This window comes from Aotus nancymaae, unplaced genomic scaffold (assembly GCF_030222135.1).
Source record: "Aotus nancymaae isolate 86718 unplaced genomic scaffold, 86718_ANA_hifiasm-v0.15.2.pri h1tg000004l, whole genome shotgun sequence".
Taxonomy (NCBI): domain Eukaryota; kingdom Metazoa; phylum Chordata; class Mammalia; order Primates; family Aotidae; genus Aotus; species Aotus nancymaae.
In genome coordinates this window covers 1,111,355-1,129,722 of record NW_026988415.1, presented here as the reverse complement: position 1 = coordinate 1,129,722, position 18,368 = coordinate 1,111,355, and the positions used below count along the sequence as shown (strand labels likewise).

Sequence of the window (18,368 nt, the reverse complement as noted above, 5' to 3'; positions counted from 1 at the left end):
TGGAGTCGCTGACAGATCTGACAGGTGAAGCCTGGGATAACATCGCCAAAATGTAACATCTCACTCGTTGTCACTACTCCCAGGGCTCAGTCATCACCAGGGAAAAGCTCCAGAAGGCAGCGCGGGCCAAGGTGACAGATGTCTGCCAAGTCCTGCCCGCCAGACTCCTGGGCGGCGCACTCCCTCCCTGCAGGCCTTCAACCCGTCAGCATCATCTTCCTTGAGTTCCTGCTCACTCCCAGCCTCCAGGTACTTTGGGGTCTCCTCCGCCAGCCGGGTGCAGACACAGGGCCAGCGGCCTCTCTGCCCGGGGCGCTCTGGACGGGGCTCCGAGCGCATGCGCGGCCTCCGTACGGAAGCCCGGAAGGAGGGGCGGGGAGCGGTGGTTCAGGTTTCTTGGGGCGGCGGCGGCGGCGGCAGCAGCGGTGGCAGCGACGGCGGCGGCGGCGGCGGCGGCGGCGGCGGCTTCGGCGGCGGCTTCGGCGGCGGCTTCGGCGGCAGCGGTAGCAGTGGCGGGAGCAGCAGTGGGGACGCGGCTGGCACTGGCGCCATGAACCCGCTGTAAGGCGCAAGCTGTGCAGCACGGGTTGCGGGGGAGGAGGACGCCGCGGTGAAGTTCTCCGCCATGAACCTGAGGGGCCTCTTCCAGGACTTCAACCCGAGGTGAGGCGGCGGCGTTGGCGCCCCCAGGAGTCCGCGCTACGGGCTCGGGCGCAGGCTGGTGTTCGGCTCCGGGGAGGCACGGCGGGCGAGATGCTGCAGCCCGAAGACCCGGGCGCCTGCCTGAGCTTCTCTGCGGGTGCAAGCGGCTCCCAGGCAAAACAGTCGGCCTCGGCACCCGCCCTCTTCCTCCTCCAGTGCCCGGTGCTTTCAGCCCCTGCCCGGCCGCAGCCGGAAGGGCCTGGCCGGGAGACTCGTCGTGCCCCAAGGGAACCCCATTCCTCTCCGCTTGCTCTCCCTCATTGCTGTCTCAACTTCTTTCTCTCGGTTCCATCCTCTTCTGCCCCGCTGCGTGTCCTCCATTCTCCGCATCTGGCCGTCTCACTTGACCCAGCACCCCTACCCCCACCCCAGCTGTTTCCTCCAGTTCCTTGCAGCCCTTGGGGTTTTCCTTGGATGTATGCCCATCCTTTGCTTGTTGGCTTCTTTGTTGAACGGATACCTGAAACATTGTTGAATCCCTGGAGTCAGTGTCAGGGTATGGCAATACCTTATATAATGCATTTCAGGGTGAGCCTGATCATTTTCCATACGCATTTTCTCATCAGTCTTCACTACAAGTTTATTTGCAGGAAGTAGATATTGCTGTCCTTTTCCCGATGGGGAACACCCAGTGCACAGTGTGGAGAAAGCACTGGCTAAGGACTCAAGCGCCTGTCCTGCTCGACTGTTCTGTAACTGTTCTCTTCCCCCAGGCTGTGAGCTCCCTGAAGCTGAGCCCATCTCCTGCACATCTTAGTGTCCCCAGCGCCTCCCACCCACCGTATCTGGCAAACAGTAGGCACAAATAAAATGTCTGTGGAACTACACTGAGCCCAAAGACTTGGATTGGAGACCAGGCCATATGTAACTTGATGATTCTCTGCCCTTCTTTGGCCTTTCTGTAAAATAAGAAGTTGGCCTAACTGATCTCTTAAGTTTCCCTTCTTTGTTAGTTGGGAAGACATGTGCTCAGTAAACATTTGTATACTGTAACCTATGCTAGGTGCTTTAGATGCTGGCAGTCTCAGCCAAGGGGTGAAGAAGGGCTTGTGCACTTAAGATGTCTTACGGTACTGTGCTTGCTGTACTATGGGGGCCAACTATGGGGACGACTGTCTTGGCTGCTTGTTGAGGATGAAAGGAAGTCTTAGGGGAGTGTTTGTATGTTAAGTATGCAGTCTCCCTAGGGATGGTGACATTTTAACTTGTGAGTCATTGTGACTTTCTAGGTGCTTTTATTCCACTTTGAGTTCATGTTCTGGTCTGGAGTGCCAGTGTCCCTAACACAGCGCAGACATTATCATTGTTGGCCTTAACAGAAGTAACTGCAGTACCTTCCTCTGCTGCATCTGGGGTTAGGAATGGTCTGCAGGGTAGTAGGGTTGTTGCTGTAGCTAGACAAGCCATGTGTATCTTCTGTTTGGAGATGGTGATAAGAAAGATAAGTAAAAGCTGAATTGTTTTGTGCCCTTGGGCAACTCACTTATCTATTGTTTTATCTGTAGAATGAGTATAATCTCTCAGAAGGGTAGGGAGGCCAATTCATAATTGATTACAGACTGGTTTACAAACAGAAAGCTACATAACTTGTTCGCAAGGTGACATATAATTCAGAAGCCATAAGAAACTGCCTCAGGTGATCAAACAGGCTAACAGAGTTGCCAAAGCAAAACAGTGCTGCACTGATACTACCTTTAAGCATTTTTTCCTTTAGCCCTTTCCTCCAAAAAATTAATATATGAAATTACAGTGAAATACCTGGTATCTAAACAGATTTGTAGTAATTATCAACATATTTATCAATATCTTAATTCTACCTGGATTAAAATGTATTTCTACCTGAAAAATTTAAAGGTTTTCTATACTGTGCCATTTTCCTGATTCTGTGTTGCTAGAGGTAGTGGGTTCCTTAATCTTAGATATTTCAAGAAGACATTGGCCAGGTATTGTTGGTAAATCAGATTTGGTTTTTAGCTGGTAGTGTTTCATGTAATTTTAAACAAATTCAACATCTCCTTCCTATCCCAGGAGGTTGTCACACACTGTTCTCTTTGCCAGGAATGTTTCCTTCTCTTTTCATTTCCTCCAGACCTAATGAACTCCTATTTATCCTCACTTGGTACTTGCTAAGGGAAGCTCTCCTTACTTCCCTCACAGATCTACTGCTCCCTGTTTCTGCAATTCCTGTAGTAGTCACTACTCCTCCATCATAGTGCATATTTGTACCCTTGTATTTGTCTGTGTGCTTATTTGATTAATACCCGCCTCCCCTACTAAACTTAAAGCTCCATGGGGTCAAGGCCGTGACTGTGTCAGTATTATAGCCTGCATACCTGGATTAGTACCTGGCTCAATAAATATCTGTGGGATGAATAAGTGAATAACTCTCCAGAATCTATAAGAGAAATCTAGAACTGCTGCTTTCAATCCCTGCTTTCCTGGTGGTCTGTGGTCTCGTTCTCTTTCTTCTCACCCTCTTCCCACCTTCAGAGTGCAGCCATTCCATTGGAGAGATGAGAAAGAATGTGGCACTAAGGCAGAATATGGCTGTTTTTACTTTGCAGATTATGTCTTTGTCACAGAAATAGTCACTTTTATGGTTTGGTAGGTCCCAAGGCGTGGGCCATGGCTCTAGATCCCCTTTCCAGCCTTTTGGATCTTGATAAATCTGAACCCACTGCTGCATTGACAAAGCTCTGGAAACTGCAGTGACAGAGAATGATTCACAAGTGTCAACAGTCAGATGTGCAGGGCTGCTAGGTGACCCTCTGCCTGTTTCCATCTGGCACAGGACTGGCTGATCATGAACTTCTTTTCATAATTGCTTTTTAGTTATGCAGGTTAAGATGTGCTGAAACAGATGTACTGGACCCACAAAGAAGTCCTTCCTTGAATGCCTAAGGCTTCCTAACAGTGAAAGAGCCCTATTCTTAGAATAGGCAAACCGATTCCGAGGCATTCTGGGTGGTAGGAATCTGGGAGTAGGCAGCATTCGGTGGGCTCCCTGCACACACCATGGAGCCTTGAAATTTTCTGCTACTTTGATGGAGTTGCTGGTTCAGAGAAGGCCCTTCCACTCTGACAGCCATGTGGCACTGGAAGGCTGTGAGAGAACTCTGCTGGGCCTTCTTAGTCATCTGTGGTGAGCTCCTGATGGGAGTATGGTATATCCCTCAGGTGTGCTAGACTGGAACAAAGGCTGAGAAATGTTGTTCTGGGGGTTCCATCATGTGGCCGCGGGGTACTGATGGGATCAGTAGTGTTTGGAAACTTCTATATGTTCCATATTCAGAAGACATTCTGGAGTCTATGTAAGTTATCTTGTCTCTTGTTTGAAGTCAGGAAAAAGGAATGCGATTGCTGGTAATATAGTTCACTAAAGGCAGTTACCTGTCTTCCAGCAGTTATTTACAAAGTATATTTAGAACATTGATTCATCAAACATCTCCTAGGTTCCTACCTCGTGCCAAGTGAGGTACTAGGTGCTCTAAGTACACAAATCAATGGAATATAGTCCTCTTCTCAATGTGTAAGCCTAGTGGAAGAAGCAAAAATGAAAGGGAAATAAGAATTCAATAGAGTATGAGGCATTACAGAGACAGGAACCAAATGTCTTGGAAGTACAAATGGCGGGGCCACTAATTCTGTCTCGAGCATGCAGGGAAGAGACTGTAGTGGAAATGACTTTTTTTTTTTTTAATATATATATTTTATTGCGTTTTAGGTTTTGGGGTACATGTGAAGAACATGCAAGATTGTTGCATAGATACATACATGGCAATGTGGTTTGCTGCCTTCCTCCCCATCCCCTGTATCTGGCATTTCTCCCCATGTTATCCTCCCCAACTCCCCACCCTGCACTGTCCCTCACCTAGTTCCCCCCACTCCACAGACCCCAGTGTGTGATGTTCCCCTCCCTGTGTCCATGTATTCTCATTGTTCAACACCCACCTATGAGTGAGAACATGGGGTGTTTGATTTTCTGTTCTTGTGTCAGTTTGCTGAGAATGATGGTTTCCAGGTTCATCCATGTCCTGACAAAGGACATGAACTCATCGTTTTTTATGGCCGCATAGTATTCCATGGTGTATATATGCCACATTTTCCCTGTCCAGTCTGTCATCGATGGGCATTTGGGTTGGTTCCAAGTCTTTGCTATTGTGAACAGTGCTACAATGAACATTCGTGTGAATGTGTCCTTATAATAGAATGATTTATAATCCTTTGGATATATACCCAGTAATGGGATTGCTGGGTCAAATGGAATTTCTTGAGCTAGATTTTGAATTGAGCTAGTCTTTTGAGCCAGACTTTGAGCTAGAATTGTAGGGTTGTCACCAGACCAGAGAGCAGGAAGGGTATCTCAGAAGGGACAAAGTATGCAAAGGCATGGGGTCGTGATAGTACGTGGTATGTTCAAGCAGCGAAGAGGTCCGTGTGATAGGAGCACTGCAGATGACATGTGTCGTGTGAATTAAATATGTAGTCTTAGTTACTGCAAATATTCTTTACAGATTATTGTTTTTAACAAAGCAGTATCCAATCCATGAGTGTACTGTCAGTACTGTCAGTGAACTACTCACCGCTCAAGTGACGATGTTTATCTGTTGTTCTGTACTCTCAAGCCACCTACAGTCAGGAAATGGTCTTGATTTTACTGATGTTGTTAATAATAGCTGTGACTTCTTGAGTGCACCCATTATCCATAATCTTTACAACAGCCCTGCAAAATTAGATATCAGACTTATTTTAAAGTCTTGACAGCTTGTGACTTCCCTGAAGTCGCACAGGCAGGAAGAATCCCAAGTTAAGATTCTAATCCAGGTCAGTCCCATAAAACCTGTGCTCTTTCCTGCATGCCATGCCATGTTTCTAGTTAAGTGACAATCCCTTTCCCCCATGACATTGTAGATCCAGTATACTAAGGACCCTTCTATTTGCAAATTGTAGGTGATTAAACAAAACAAACCTCTTACTGGAGCTTATACATCCAAATGAGTGTTGTCATTCAAAGAAATTAATTGGGGAAAGGGAATGTATAAACCTATTCCATGTTCATACTCCTTGTTACTCATCTGGAATTCCCTTTAAAGTCAATTTACATATCACATAAGAGGATACATCTCACTGCTTTATGATCATTTAACATTTTCAACCAAAATAGTTCCATCTAGTTTGATCACACATCTTATTCACTAAGCTTGGCTCTGAGTGACTATTCACCATTTCCAAAATTCGAATCCACCCTCAGTGAAAATTTAGCACCATTTGGGATAGTCAAAAGATCAGACTGCAGGATCTCAAGGTGCTTCCAAGAAGAAAGCTTCAAAGATGGTTTGAATAATGAAGTACCATTGGAATTAGTGCATTGCCTCCCAAGGGGACTGGTTAAAGGAGAGAAATCTCATTTGAATGTGTAATTTCCAGTTTTAAAAATATCATTCCTATGACTTGATATTTACACACACATTGTTCTTAGCTGTGTTCTCTGAGGGCTAGGATTCGGAGATGCTGAATTAGGTGCTGAATGAGTGGATGTTGAGTACAAATAGACATGTACCACTGGGAAATCCTTGTTGCACAAGAGAGACAGTGGATTGAAGGAGTTTTAGATATTTTCCTAGGACTCCAGAAGATAAGCTTTTTTAAAAAAATATAGAGCTTGGGGTTTCTAATTACTTTGCATGATATGTCATACTTGTACAAGGTGACTGGAATTTAAGACAAAAGCCTCAAACTCCAGAGATAGGTTCTTTATAACTGGAGACTCATACTTTGTCAGCTCTGACTTAATAGTGACAAAAATGATTGCTAAATGAGATTGTTACCTACAATTGGCAGAACTTTTGTCTTTCATAATACTGCTAAAGCTAGAATGGGTGAAATGTATTGTTTACACAGTGCTTTCACATACCCTTGTCTTAATGAATCAATATATGAGGAATCAGATGAGGAAGCAGACTTAGGGGAAAACCACACCGCTGATGAATGGCAGTTGAGGAACTTAAATGTAGATCTTCCTACTGGCTTGGGCTCTGCTTTTATTTGGCTTTTGTGCTTTTTTATATCTACTGGTTAGATGCTCTTAAACATTTTTTGTCTAATAAAACCAGTTAAAATCTCCACTAAAAGACTTTAAATTTGGTTAATAAGGTTCTGCTGAGTGTAAGAGGGGCAATTCCCTTGATAGTTTGTGAGAATGTCAGGTTGTCATTTGCAGCCATTCTCTCAAGCTATAGACTGGGATGTGCCATCCAGAGTTTGTGTGTGGGTGCACGTGTGTGCGTGCATGCAGGCACGTGTTAATGTGCATGTACATGCTCCAGTGAAGCCAGCAGCTTCCAATGGAAAAAAACTGATAGGTCTAAAAAGAGTCCAGCTGCATTCTTATGATATGCAGAAAACAGATACTAGAACATTTACACTCAGAGTTATCATCCCTTTGCTATGTATATTCTCTCTCTTCCTCCCTTCTTCCTTTTCTCCTTACCTGTTCTCCTAACCCTGCAAAGTGGAGAGAGAGGGAATTTGAGCCTGAGCAGAAAGCTCCATATAATTTAGAGAGGACACTAGCTTTGGCTCAGATAACACTACTTAGTGATTCATCATATACTAACACTACAGATTCAAATGAGAGTGGCATAAATCCATTCTAAAAGTGTAACTGGAAAAGTGAATTTTAAGTAGTGATTAATGTTAAACTGGAACCTCCCACTTCTCCCAGGTTTGCGGATAAGCAGTCTATTTTTATACTTGGACTCTGGTCTGAATGTTTCTTGAAAAGTAACTCAAAGTAGTTTAGGCTACAACTGTGACTTATTTTTTAAATACATTTTCTTATCACTGTATTATTTGCCTAATATTGTATATTCTCTTGCAAATCAGGCTTGATATTTTCTTTTGGATATGCAGTCACCTTTTAGACTTTGCTTCCAAATATATTTATATAGTTAAGATATTATTCTTCCTTTCCCCAACTAGGAGTTTGTATGAATTACATCTTTTGCACTTTCTGATTATATTAATTTGTTTTATTTGATCAACTTTGTAGTTTAATTTTTTTTTTAATTGCAGTTTAGGTTTTGGGGTACTTGTGAAGAACATGCAAGATTGTTGCATAGGTACACATGTGGCAGTGTGATTTGCTGCCTTCCTCCCCTTCACCTATATTTGGCATTTCTCCCCATGCTATCTCTCCCCAACTCCCCACCCCCCACTGTCCCTCCCCTATTTCTCCCCAACAGACCCCAGTGTGTAGTGCTCCCCTCCCTGTGTCCATGTGTTCTCATTGTTCAACAGCCGCCTATGAGTGAGAACATGCGGTGTTTGATTTTGTGTTCTTGTGTCAGTTTGCTGAGAATGATGGTTTCCAGGTTCATCCATGTCCCTACAAAGGACGTGAACTCATCGTTTTTGATGGCTGCATAATATTCCATGGTGTATATGTGCCAGAAAAAGCCAGCTGTTAGGATTACTGATAAGTTTCATTTTTGTATCTATATTTCTACTTTTAGTTTTATTATTTCTGTATTTTGGCTTTTTTCCTCAAATTTCCTAGAAACTCAGTTTACTAGTTTTCTTTTGCCTCTTTTTTTTTCTTTGTTTTCTACTTTTGTTTAAACTTTTGAAGTGAACACATTTTCTCTTGAGTTTTGCTTGGCAGCTGCCCAGGTGTTTTTGTGTTTCAGTTACATTTTAGTAATATATTAAATATTCTGTAATAGTGTTCTCTTTTATCCTTGACTTAATCATTATTTAAGGAAGGAAATTAACATTGATCTAGTTAACTGTTTGGTGCCAAGTCCTGCAATGAATGTTTTCTGATAGGTTATTAAATCCCTAGCACTATCTAATAGAGATATCTGCATTTTGCTCATGAGGCACATGAGGCTTAAATTAAATGCATGCAAAAAATCTCATCAACTCTACTAAACTGTTTAACAAATCAGTATTGAAAATGATCCATTTTTTGTCAGTCTCTTATAAATTGTATAGAATTTCTGCCTCTGGTCTCTACTGATTACAGTCTACTTTACACACTCATGTGTATCTTCTGTCACTCTTTTGTTGAGAAAATCTGCAGTGGCCCCATATTACCTGTTAATAAATTTCAAGGACTTTACCTTGATATTCCAATTCCCCTACCATCTTACCGCAGCCAACTTCTGACTTATTCCCTACAATGCCCTTTCTCCTGTCTCTCCAGCACCCTACTCACCAAGATTTATAGAAAGTATTCTGTGTGTTCCAGTCTGCTGTAATTGGAGAGGGGAGGATAAAGAAGGGATAGGTAATGAATACAATAATACAGTTAGATAGAATAAACCTAGTGTTTGATAGCTCAAGAGGCAAATATAGTTAATAATGTATATTTGCAAATAACTAAAAGAATGGAATTGAAATGTGCCTAACACAAATAAGTGATCAGTGTTTGAGGTGATGGATATTCCAGTTACTCTGATTTGATCATTACACATTGTATGCTTGCATCAAAATATCACACGTATCCCATAAATATATACAACTGTTTTGTATCCATAATAAATAAAAATAAAATTTTTTTAAAAGATTGGAAAACATCTTATTCCCTTTGTCTGGAATTCCTTGTTCCCAACTCATTGCCCAGATTCCACCTCTCTTCCCAGCTCTCCCAGAGAAATTAATCTTCCAAGTCCCCTAGTTTACCATATGTAGTTACTTGTTGATACATCATCTCCCTCTATTCCTATTAGCCTGAGCATCTTGAGGGAAGAAATTGTTTCTCCTTTTTATATATCTCACACGTTTCAGGCACTCAGATATTTTTAAAAATTGTAAATTAGATATGTGTTTATTGTGTATTGCTGCCCCAAGTTTCCTTTTTTTCTCCCTGGAAAAGCTATATATATGTAAAGAAAGTGTGTTTTCTTGTTCTGCTACTTAATTCTCTTGATATAACCTTGCTGTTTTTTAAATCTACTCTTGTGTTCATTTCCATATTTTCCCTAGGAACTTTGTCTGTTTTATCTGTCATGATTTAATAGTAGCACGAGGAAGCCCACAATGAAAATATTTCCGTATATTCTTAAAAATTAAAAATTGTAAAATTATGTCCATATTCCATGGTCATGTTGTTAGATTTTTGTTATTTAGGTTTTCCTTATTAGTCCTTTTAGCTTTTAATACTTCTTGTTTTAAAATCTAATTTATCTAATTTTAAAGATAGTAAATTGTTTCTCTTGTCTTCATCTAGGCGTGATAAACCTCTGTCCTCTGATTTCTTATAGTTGGTTCAGCTTTTAACATTGGTTACCAGTGTGACTCTTGAATGTAACAGATTTACTTTTTTAATCTAGGAAGTAACCTTTCTTTTTATAGAGCTGTGGTAGGCAGAATAATGACCCCCCAAGTATGTCCACATCCTAATCTATGGAACCAGGGAATATGTTCTGTAACATGGCAAAGGGGAATTAAGGTAGCAGATGGAATTAAGTTTGCTAATCAGCTGATCTTAAAATAGAGAGATTATTGTGGATTATCTGGCTGGGCCCAATGTAATTACAGGGTCCTTAAATATAGAAGAAGAAGACAGAAAAGGAGTTCAGAGTGATTGAGTATGAGGAGGACTGCATTCTCCATTGTTGACTTTGAAGATAGAGGAAGGGGCCATGAGCTAAGGAATGTGGCAGCCTCTAGAGCTAGAAAACACAAAGAAACATTCTCTTCTAGAGCCTTTGGAAGCATAGTCTTGCTGATACCTTGACTTTAGCCCAGTGAGACCCATATTGGACTCTGACCTCCAGAACTGTAAGGTAATAAGTTTGTGCTTTTTAAACCACTAGGTTTGTGGCAGTTTTGAATGGCAGCAATAGGAAATTAATAAAAGAACATTCAGCCCATGTGTATTTTTCTAACCCTAGTATTTGGATCATGAATTACATTTTTGTGCTATTATTTGTCCTTTTGTAAGTTTGTTTTCTATTTTTCATGTCATAGACATAAAATTTTAAGTTTCCTTTAAATTATGTCAAAAACCACATAAAACAATCACTTTTCCAACATTTAAAACATTTTGATACTTCTCTTTTCTTTAGTTCCACTACTCTTTCTCTTTTTTTTGTTTTATTAAATAAGGAAATTGTTTTACAGAAGATAATGAAGTTAGCTTATAGCATTTACCCTCCCCCTAATCTACTTTTTAATTGTAGTCTGGAAATCCTTTAGGATAAAAATTACCTGTCCATATTATCTAAGTTACATATGAATCCTGTGTCTGTCGTTATCTTAGCATTTGTTAATGTTCTAATCAACTAATTTCTTTTAAATATTCTGTTTTCAAGGCCATTGTTTCTGGTAATTATATTTGTAGCCACAGGCTGTAGTTGACAAATTGGTTCTGATTTTTTTAGATTTTGGAATATTCCCCTCTGCTTTTAGAGAGAAAAATTCTGCCTCTACTAATTATGTACTGTGTTTGTGGTGATAACTCCATTTCTATTAACTTGTGAATCCCGCTCCACCCCACCTGGACACAGGCCCTTTTCTTGTTCAAAGTCTAAGTCATGGATGAAGTCATTTTTATCTTGGCTTCTTTAAATGTTAATTCTCTCTTTCTTTGTAGCAACTTGTAAAAGCCTGTTTTTGTTTTTGAGTATTAATAATATTTAACTAATGTGTATTGAGTATGCTGGTTATCACACTGTTTTCCACAGACCTTGGAGTTCCTTAAGACCATTTTCAGGTATCTGCAAAGTCAAAATTATAATACTAAGACATTCTTTGCCTTGGTCGACATTGGCACTGGTGGAGCTAAAGTGATGGGTCAAACAGCAGGTGCCTGAGCACAAATTAGGACAGTGGCACCAACTGCACTAGTATTTTGTTGTTGGATTCTTCACCACATGCTGGACTTGCAGTTAAAAAAGAATGCCAGCTTCACTTATGAGTATCTTGATAAACCAGAAAAATATTAATGTCATTTAATCTTGACCCCTGCATGCACATCTATTTTAATATTCCATGTGATGAAATGTGAAGAGTGCATAAAGACCTGCCTTATGCTAAAGTGCAACAGTTGACTTAAGGAAAAACGTGTGTGCCTGAGTTAAAAGCTGCTGTTTTCATGGAACATCATTTTCATTTGGAAGGACAACTGACAGTCAAGACTGTGGTTATTTGTGTTATGGTATTTGGCAGACATTTTCTTGAAAATACAAGAAGCAACCTTCAAGGAAAACAACTCATGGTATTTTTTGTAAATGGTAAAATTTGATCTTTCATGGGAAAATAAGAATTTTTGAAAAGTTGTATCTACCACCATGAGCTTGATAACCTCCCGGTACTTAAAATATTTCTGATGAAGTGAGTGGAGATAGTAAGTAAATAGTGTGACTTTTTTTTTTTTTTTTTTTTTTTTTTGCTATTGTGTATGAAATGTGTCAACATTTGAAAGGTCTTTATAACTCAGTGAACCAATATTTTCCAGTTGACCTACATTGTATTATACAATCATGCTGGGATAAAAGAGTCATTGAAAATTTAAGAGAGACCAGTGGATTTCAGTGTAGCACAGTACAAAAAGTCCATTGACAGGATTTCAGATTCCACATCACAGTTAACCTTTAAGAAACTACCACTTGTTGAGTTTTGGTGTCCTGTTGAAGAATATCTACCATTATCTGAAAGAGCTATTAAAATAGTTCTTTTCTAACTAATAGTTCTTTTCAAACATCTCTCTGAGACCAGATTTTCTTTGTATACTTGAACCAAAACAATGTATTGCAACAGAATGAATATAAATGTAGATATTAGAATCTAGGTGTCTTCTATGAAATCATACATTTAAAATTTTGCTAAACTAGAGAAACAGTGCTGCCACTCACTAAATTTGTATTGGTTTTAGAATTTTTTAAAAATAATGTTATTTATGTCTGTACTTAATGTGTTTATTGTTACCTTTAAAGAGTAGATTTTTTTAAAATAACCACTGTATCAGAAATATTAAATATCAGTAGGGATAACTCATATCAACAAGAGCTCATTGGGATCCTCAGTAATTTTTAAGACTGAAAAGGATTCCTTTTTAAGAGCTAAAGAAATGTCAAAATTTTTTATACTAAAAACTTTGAGAGCCACTGATTAAGTGCTTTATACAAAGCACTTATCATACTCATTATCTTATATTCACAGCCACCTTATGAGGTACATATTATTACCCTAACTTTATGGGTAAGAATACTATGACACAAAGATGCTATATGTATTTTTGTTAGCAACCCCTCTGAATCTCATGGTCTTCCCAGTGTAGTTTTCTATCTTGGGGGCTTGCTTCTGAGTTTAATTCTGTAGGTCCCATCTTCTTAGTACTCTCCTCCCTTTTTTCCAATTGAAGTTTCTTATGTTATTTTTCATAGTACAAAAACAGTACATATACCTTACGGAAAACTCAGATATCATAAGCAAAAGAGTAAAAAGACTATCCTTAATCTTCCCCATTGGAGACCTGTTAGCTGCTCAGTGGATATTTATTCAGATGCTTTTCTAAACATGTTCAATTATCAGTGTAAAGTCAGTATAGTATAATACTCAATTAAAAGGATTTTGGAGTCAAATGGTTTGACTCCCTAATCTGAGCTCTTAGACAAATTACTTAACATCTAAGCTTTTATTCCTTATCTGTAACTGCACTGATCTGTTTTCTGTGTCTAGAATTTTGCCCTTTCCAGAATGTCAGATAAGTAGCATTGTACAATATCTTGGGTTTTCAATCTGAATTATTTGACTTATAGTGCATTTTAGATTCATCAGTGTTGATGTTTTCATCCATAGTTTGTTCCTTTTTACTGCTGATTAGTATTCCATTGAATGGACATACCAAAATTGGGTTAACCATTCAACAGTTTATGGATATCTGAGTTGTCACCAATGGCAATTATGAATAGAGCTTCTTTGAATATTTGAATACAAGTTTTTGTGTGGACATATATTTTCCTTTTTCTTGAGTAAAACACTTAGATGTGGGATTGCTGGGCCATAGAGTCTAAGTATACACTTAACTGTATAAGAAACTTCTGAAGTATTTTCTAAAGTGGCTGTACTATTTCACATTCCCACCAGCATATATAAGAGATACAGTGTGTGCGTAATCTTATCTCATAGTGGTTTTAATTTGCATTGTCCTAACACCTGAAAATAGTATTTTTTTGTGTGCTTATTTGCTTTTTGTATACCTTCCTTGATGTGATGTCTCTGAATTTTTTGGCCATTTTTAATCAGGTTGTTCACTTATTTTTTTAGCTGCAAAAGTCCTTTTTATATACTGGATACAGGTACTTTGTCAGAAACAAGGTTTCAGAGTATGGTCTCCCAGTTTGTGGCTTGGCTGTCATTTTCTTAATGATATGTATCTTTTAAAGAGTAAGAGTTTTTCATTTTGGTGTAGTCCAATTTCATATCCCATCTAAGAAATGTTTGCCTAATCCTAGGTTGCAAATATTTTTTTTCCTATGTGTTTTGGACATTTTGTAGTTTTGTTTATGACATTTAGGTCTATGATCCATTTCACATAAATTTTTGTGTATGTTGTGAGGTTAAGAGTCAAGGTGTACTTTCCTCATTTATCCAGTTGTTCTACCATTTATTGAAACATTGTTTCTCCGTTGAATTGCCTTGGCACCTTTGTGGAAAATTAACTGACTCTGTAAGTATGGGTCTGTTTTACAGAAGAACCTGCTGGCTTCCAATTTTCATTGGGATTGGATTGAGTCTTTAAAATAATTTGGTTAATTTGGTGAGTGTGATAGGCTAAATCATGGCCCACAAAGATATGCACTTCCATGGAACCTGTTAAAGATCTTAAGATGATGGGGTTATCCAAGTGGGCAATAAATGCAGTCAATCACAGGTCTTAAAAGAGGGAGATAATATTAAGAGGAGAAGGCAGTGTGATGGAAGCAGAGAGAGATTGGAAGATTTTATGCTGCTGGTTTTGATGATAGAGGAAGGGGCCATGAGCCAGGGGAATACAGCTCTAGAAACTGGACAAAACAAGTAATAGATTCTCCCTTAAAATCTCCAGAAGGAATAAGTACTGCTGATATCTTGATTTTAGCCCAGTGAAACCCTTTTTGGACCTCTGGCCTTAGGATAATAAATGTGTGCTATTTTAAGTCATCAGTTTTGGGGTAGCTTGTTACAGCACCCATAGGAAACTAGTACATGGAGGATGTAAATCTTAACAGTATTGAGTGTTCTAATCTATGAACACAGTATATTTCTGCATTTATTTAGATCTTTAATTTTTATGGCAGTTATGAACTGAATGTGTCCCCTCAAAAATCACAAATTGACTCTAATCCCCAATATGATGGTATTTGGAGGCGGGACATTGGGAGGTGATTAGGTTGTGAGGGTGGAGCCCTCATGATTGGAACTAGTGCCCTTATAAGAAGAGAACAGAGAGCTAGCTCACTCTCTTTTCACCATGTGAAGGGTATGAGAAGTCTGCCATCTGCCACCCAGAAGACAACCCTTCCCAGAACCCAGCCATGCTGGCATCCTGATCTCCAACTTCCAGCCTCTGGAACTGTGAGGAATAAATTTATGTTGTTTATAAGTTCCCCACAGTCCTACCAGTGTTTGGTGGGTTTCAGTATATAGGTTTTGCGGATATGTTATTAGATTTATCCCTACATTTTTTATATTTGTGATGTTATTTATAAATCGTGGATTTTTCATAAACTTTTAATTTTTGAATACTTTTAAATTTATAGGAAAGTTGCAGTAAATGATATATATTTTTAAATTTCTGTTTCCAATTTGTCATACCTAATATATAGAAATGTATTAACTTTCGTACTTTTATCTTGTATAATTTTATTAAATTCACGTATTAGATCTACTAGCTCTTTTGTAAATTCCTTAGGATTTCCTACACAGAAAATCATGTTGTTTGTAGATAATGACAGGTTTACTTCTTTCTTTCAAAACTGTATTCTTTTGATTTCTTTTTATTATGTTATTGTTGTGGCTAGGACCATTAGTACAATTTTGCATAGATAAGTTGAAGTGGACATACTTGCTGTGTTTCCTGTCTTAAGGGGAAAGTATTGCTTCTCTCACCATTAAGCATTATAACTATAGGTTTTTCATAGATGCTTCTCTGTTCCTAATTTGTTTAAAGCTTTTTTCTTGAATAGGTAGCAAATTATGTCAAATGCTTTTTACACAACTATTGAGATGATCATGTGATTTTTCTTTTTCAGCCTACTAATACCACGAAGGATGTTAACTGATTTTCGGATGTTAATCCAAGATTGTGATCTTGCAATCCTAGCTAAACTACATTTAGTCTTAATATAGTATCCTTATATATTGCCGAATTCAATTGGCTAAAATCTTTTGAGGATTTTTTGGATCTCTGTTCATGAGAGATATTGGTCTGTAGTTTTCTTTCTTGGTCAGGTTTTGGTATCAGGGTAATGCTGCCTTCCTAAAATAAATTGGGAAATGTTCCCGCCTCATCTTTTTTGCAAGAGTTTGTGAAGAATTGATGCTATTTCCTCCTTAAATGTTTGGTAGATTTTGCCAGGGCCTAACATTTTCTTTGTGAAAAAGGTTTTAACTAGAATTGCAGTTTCCTTGTCTTTGTTTCAAGAAATTTACTGGCATAAAGTTGTTTATAATATCCCCTACTTATCCCTTTAGTATTTTTAGAATTTGTAGTGATATCTGTGCTGTCATTCTTGATATTGGTAATTTGAGCCTACTTTTTTTACTGATTACTCTGGCTCTAGATTTACCAATTTTCTTATTTTCTCAAAGAAACTGCTTTTAGTTGTATTGATTTTTTTCTCTAATGCCTTTTTACTATATTTTATTGATTTATGTGCTTATATTTATCATTTTCTTCCTTCTGTTTGCTTTTTAAAATTTTTCTTCCCTTTCTAGTTTCGTAAGATAGAATCTTAGAAACTTGAGATCTTTCCTAATGTAAGTATTTGATGCTATAATTTCCCTTAAGTACTGCTTTAGTGTATCTCACAAATTTTGGCATATTGTGTTTTTGCTTTCGATTAGTCCAAAATATTTTTTAAATTTTCTTCATGGTCTTTGACCTATGGATTATTTAGCAGTATGGCATTTAATTTTCAAATATTTTGATAACTTTCTAAATATTTTTCTTTTTTTTTTGTTTTTTTTTCTCTAAATATTTTTCTATTGTTCATTTCTAGTTTGACTCCATTGTGCTTATTTACTTTGTATGATTTCAGTCCTTTTAAATTTGTTGAGCCTTGTTTTATGGCCCACAATTCAGTCTGTCCTGGTAAATGTTCCATGTGTGTTTGAAAGGAATCTGTATTTTGCTTGTGTTGGGAGGAACTCATTAATATTAATTAGGTCAAGTTGGTTGATAGTGTTGCTACAATCATATATATCCTTAGTAATTTTCTGTGTATGTTCTGTTAGTTACTGAGAAAGGAATGTTAATTTCCATTTATAACAGTTCGACTTTTTTATTTCTCCTTTTAGATTGATCAGTATTTTCTACATATATAGTGAAACTTTGTTATTAGGCATATAAACATTTATGAGTGTTAGATCTTCTTGACAAATTGACCCCGTTATCATTATGAACTAATTCTGTTTGTCCCTGGAAATAGTCCTTGTTCAAAAATATACTGTGTCTTATGGTATGATAGGCAGAATGCCTGACTCCCACAGATATCCAGGCCCTAAGCCCTGAAACCTGTGAATATCTTATTTTACATGGCAAAGGGGACTTTGAAGATATATTTATTAGCATGAGTTTCTGTTGTTACCATGACAAATTATTAAAACTACTCAAGCTTATTGTCTCAGTTCTTTAGGTCCGGGTACAGCATCACTCAAATGTTTTGCCTAATTTCACAAGATCAAAATCAAAGTGTTAGGAGTGTGGTATTGCTTTCTGGAGGCTCCAGGGATTAATCTGCTTTCAAGCTCATTTGAGCTCGTGTCAAAATTTAGTTCCTTGGGGTTGTAGGGCTGAGGTCCCCTTGTCTTTGTTGGCTGTCAGCTGTGAGTTATTCTCACGTTCTAAAAAGCTTGCCTGCATTCCTTGGCTCATGGTTCCTTACCTCCATGTTCAAAGCCAGAAGTGACAGACTGAATCCTTCTCAAGTCTGGAATCTCTCTGACTTCTGCCTCATCTCTCTTCCACCACATTTCTCCGACTTAACTCTTTTGTTTTCTTATTTTAAGGGCTCATGTGATTATACTGGGCCCACCTGGAGGGGCCTATTTGCAAGGGCCCGAGAGAGGCCCCTAGTATCTAAGGTCAGCTGCCAGGTGACAGTGAGCAAAGAAATAGGTACCCTAGTCCTACAACCACAAGAAACTGGATTCTGCCAACAACATGAATGAGCTTAGAAGTGGATTTTGCCAGAGTCCCCTGATAAGCATTCCACCAACAGACACCTTGATTTCAGCCTTGTGAGATTCCAAATAGAGAAACCAACCAAACCCATCTGGCCTTCTGTTATATAGAACTGTGAGATAATAAATTTACATTGTTTTAAGCTGCTAAGTTTGTGGTAATTTGTTACAGCAGCAATGGAAGACTAAACAAATATTAATATAGTCATTCCATCTTTCTTTGGTTAGTGTTTATTTGGTATAACTTTTTCTTTCCTTTTGATTTTAATCTG

General features: G+C 38.7%; 1 protein-coding gene across 4 annotated transcripts in view; it reads left to right on the top strand.

Moving 5' to 3' along the window:
• The first annotated feature begins 389 nt into the window (after positions 1 to 389).
• Positions 390 to 18,368, top strand: part of TMEM185A (transmembrane protein 185A) — a 33,422-nt gene continuing 15,443 nt past the window's right edge. For 2 of the 4 annotated variants that reach the window (XM_012467124.3, XM_012467120.3), the window contains exon 1: positions 390 to 663. In XM_012467124.3, coding sequence (XP_012322547.1) covers positions 626 to 663 — 38 coding nt within the window. In that variant the 5' untranslated portion in view covers positions 390 to 625. The remainder of the gene's footprint in view (positions 664 to 18,368) is intronic. The other 2 variants (XM_012467122.3, XM_012467119.3) reach the window with 1 other exon arrangement.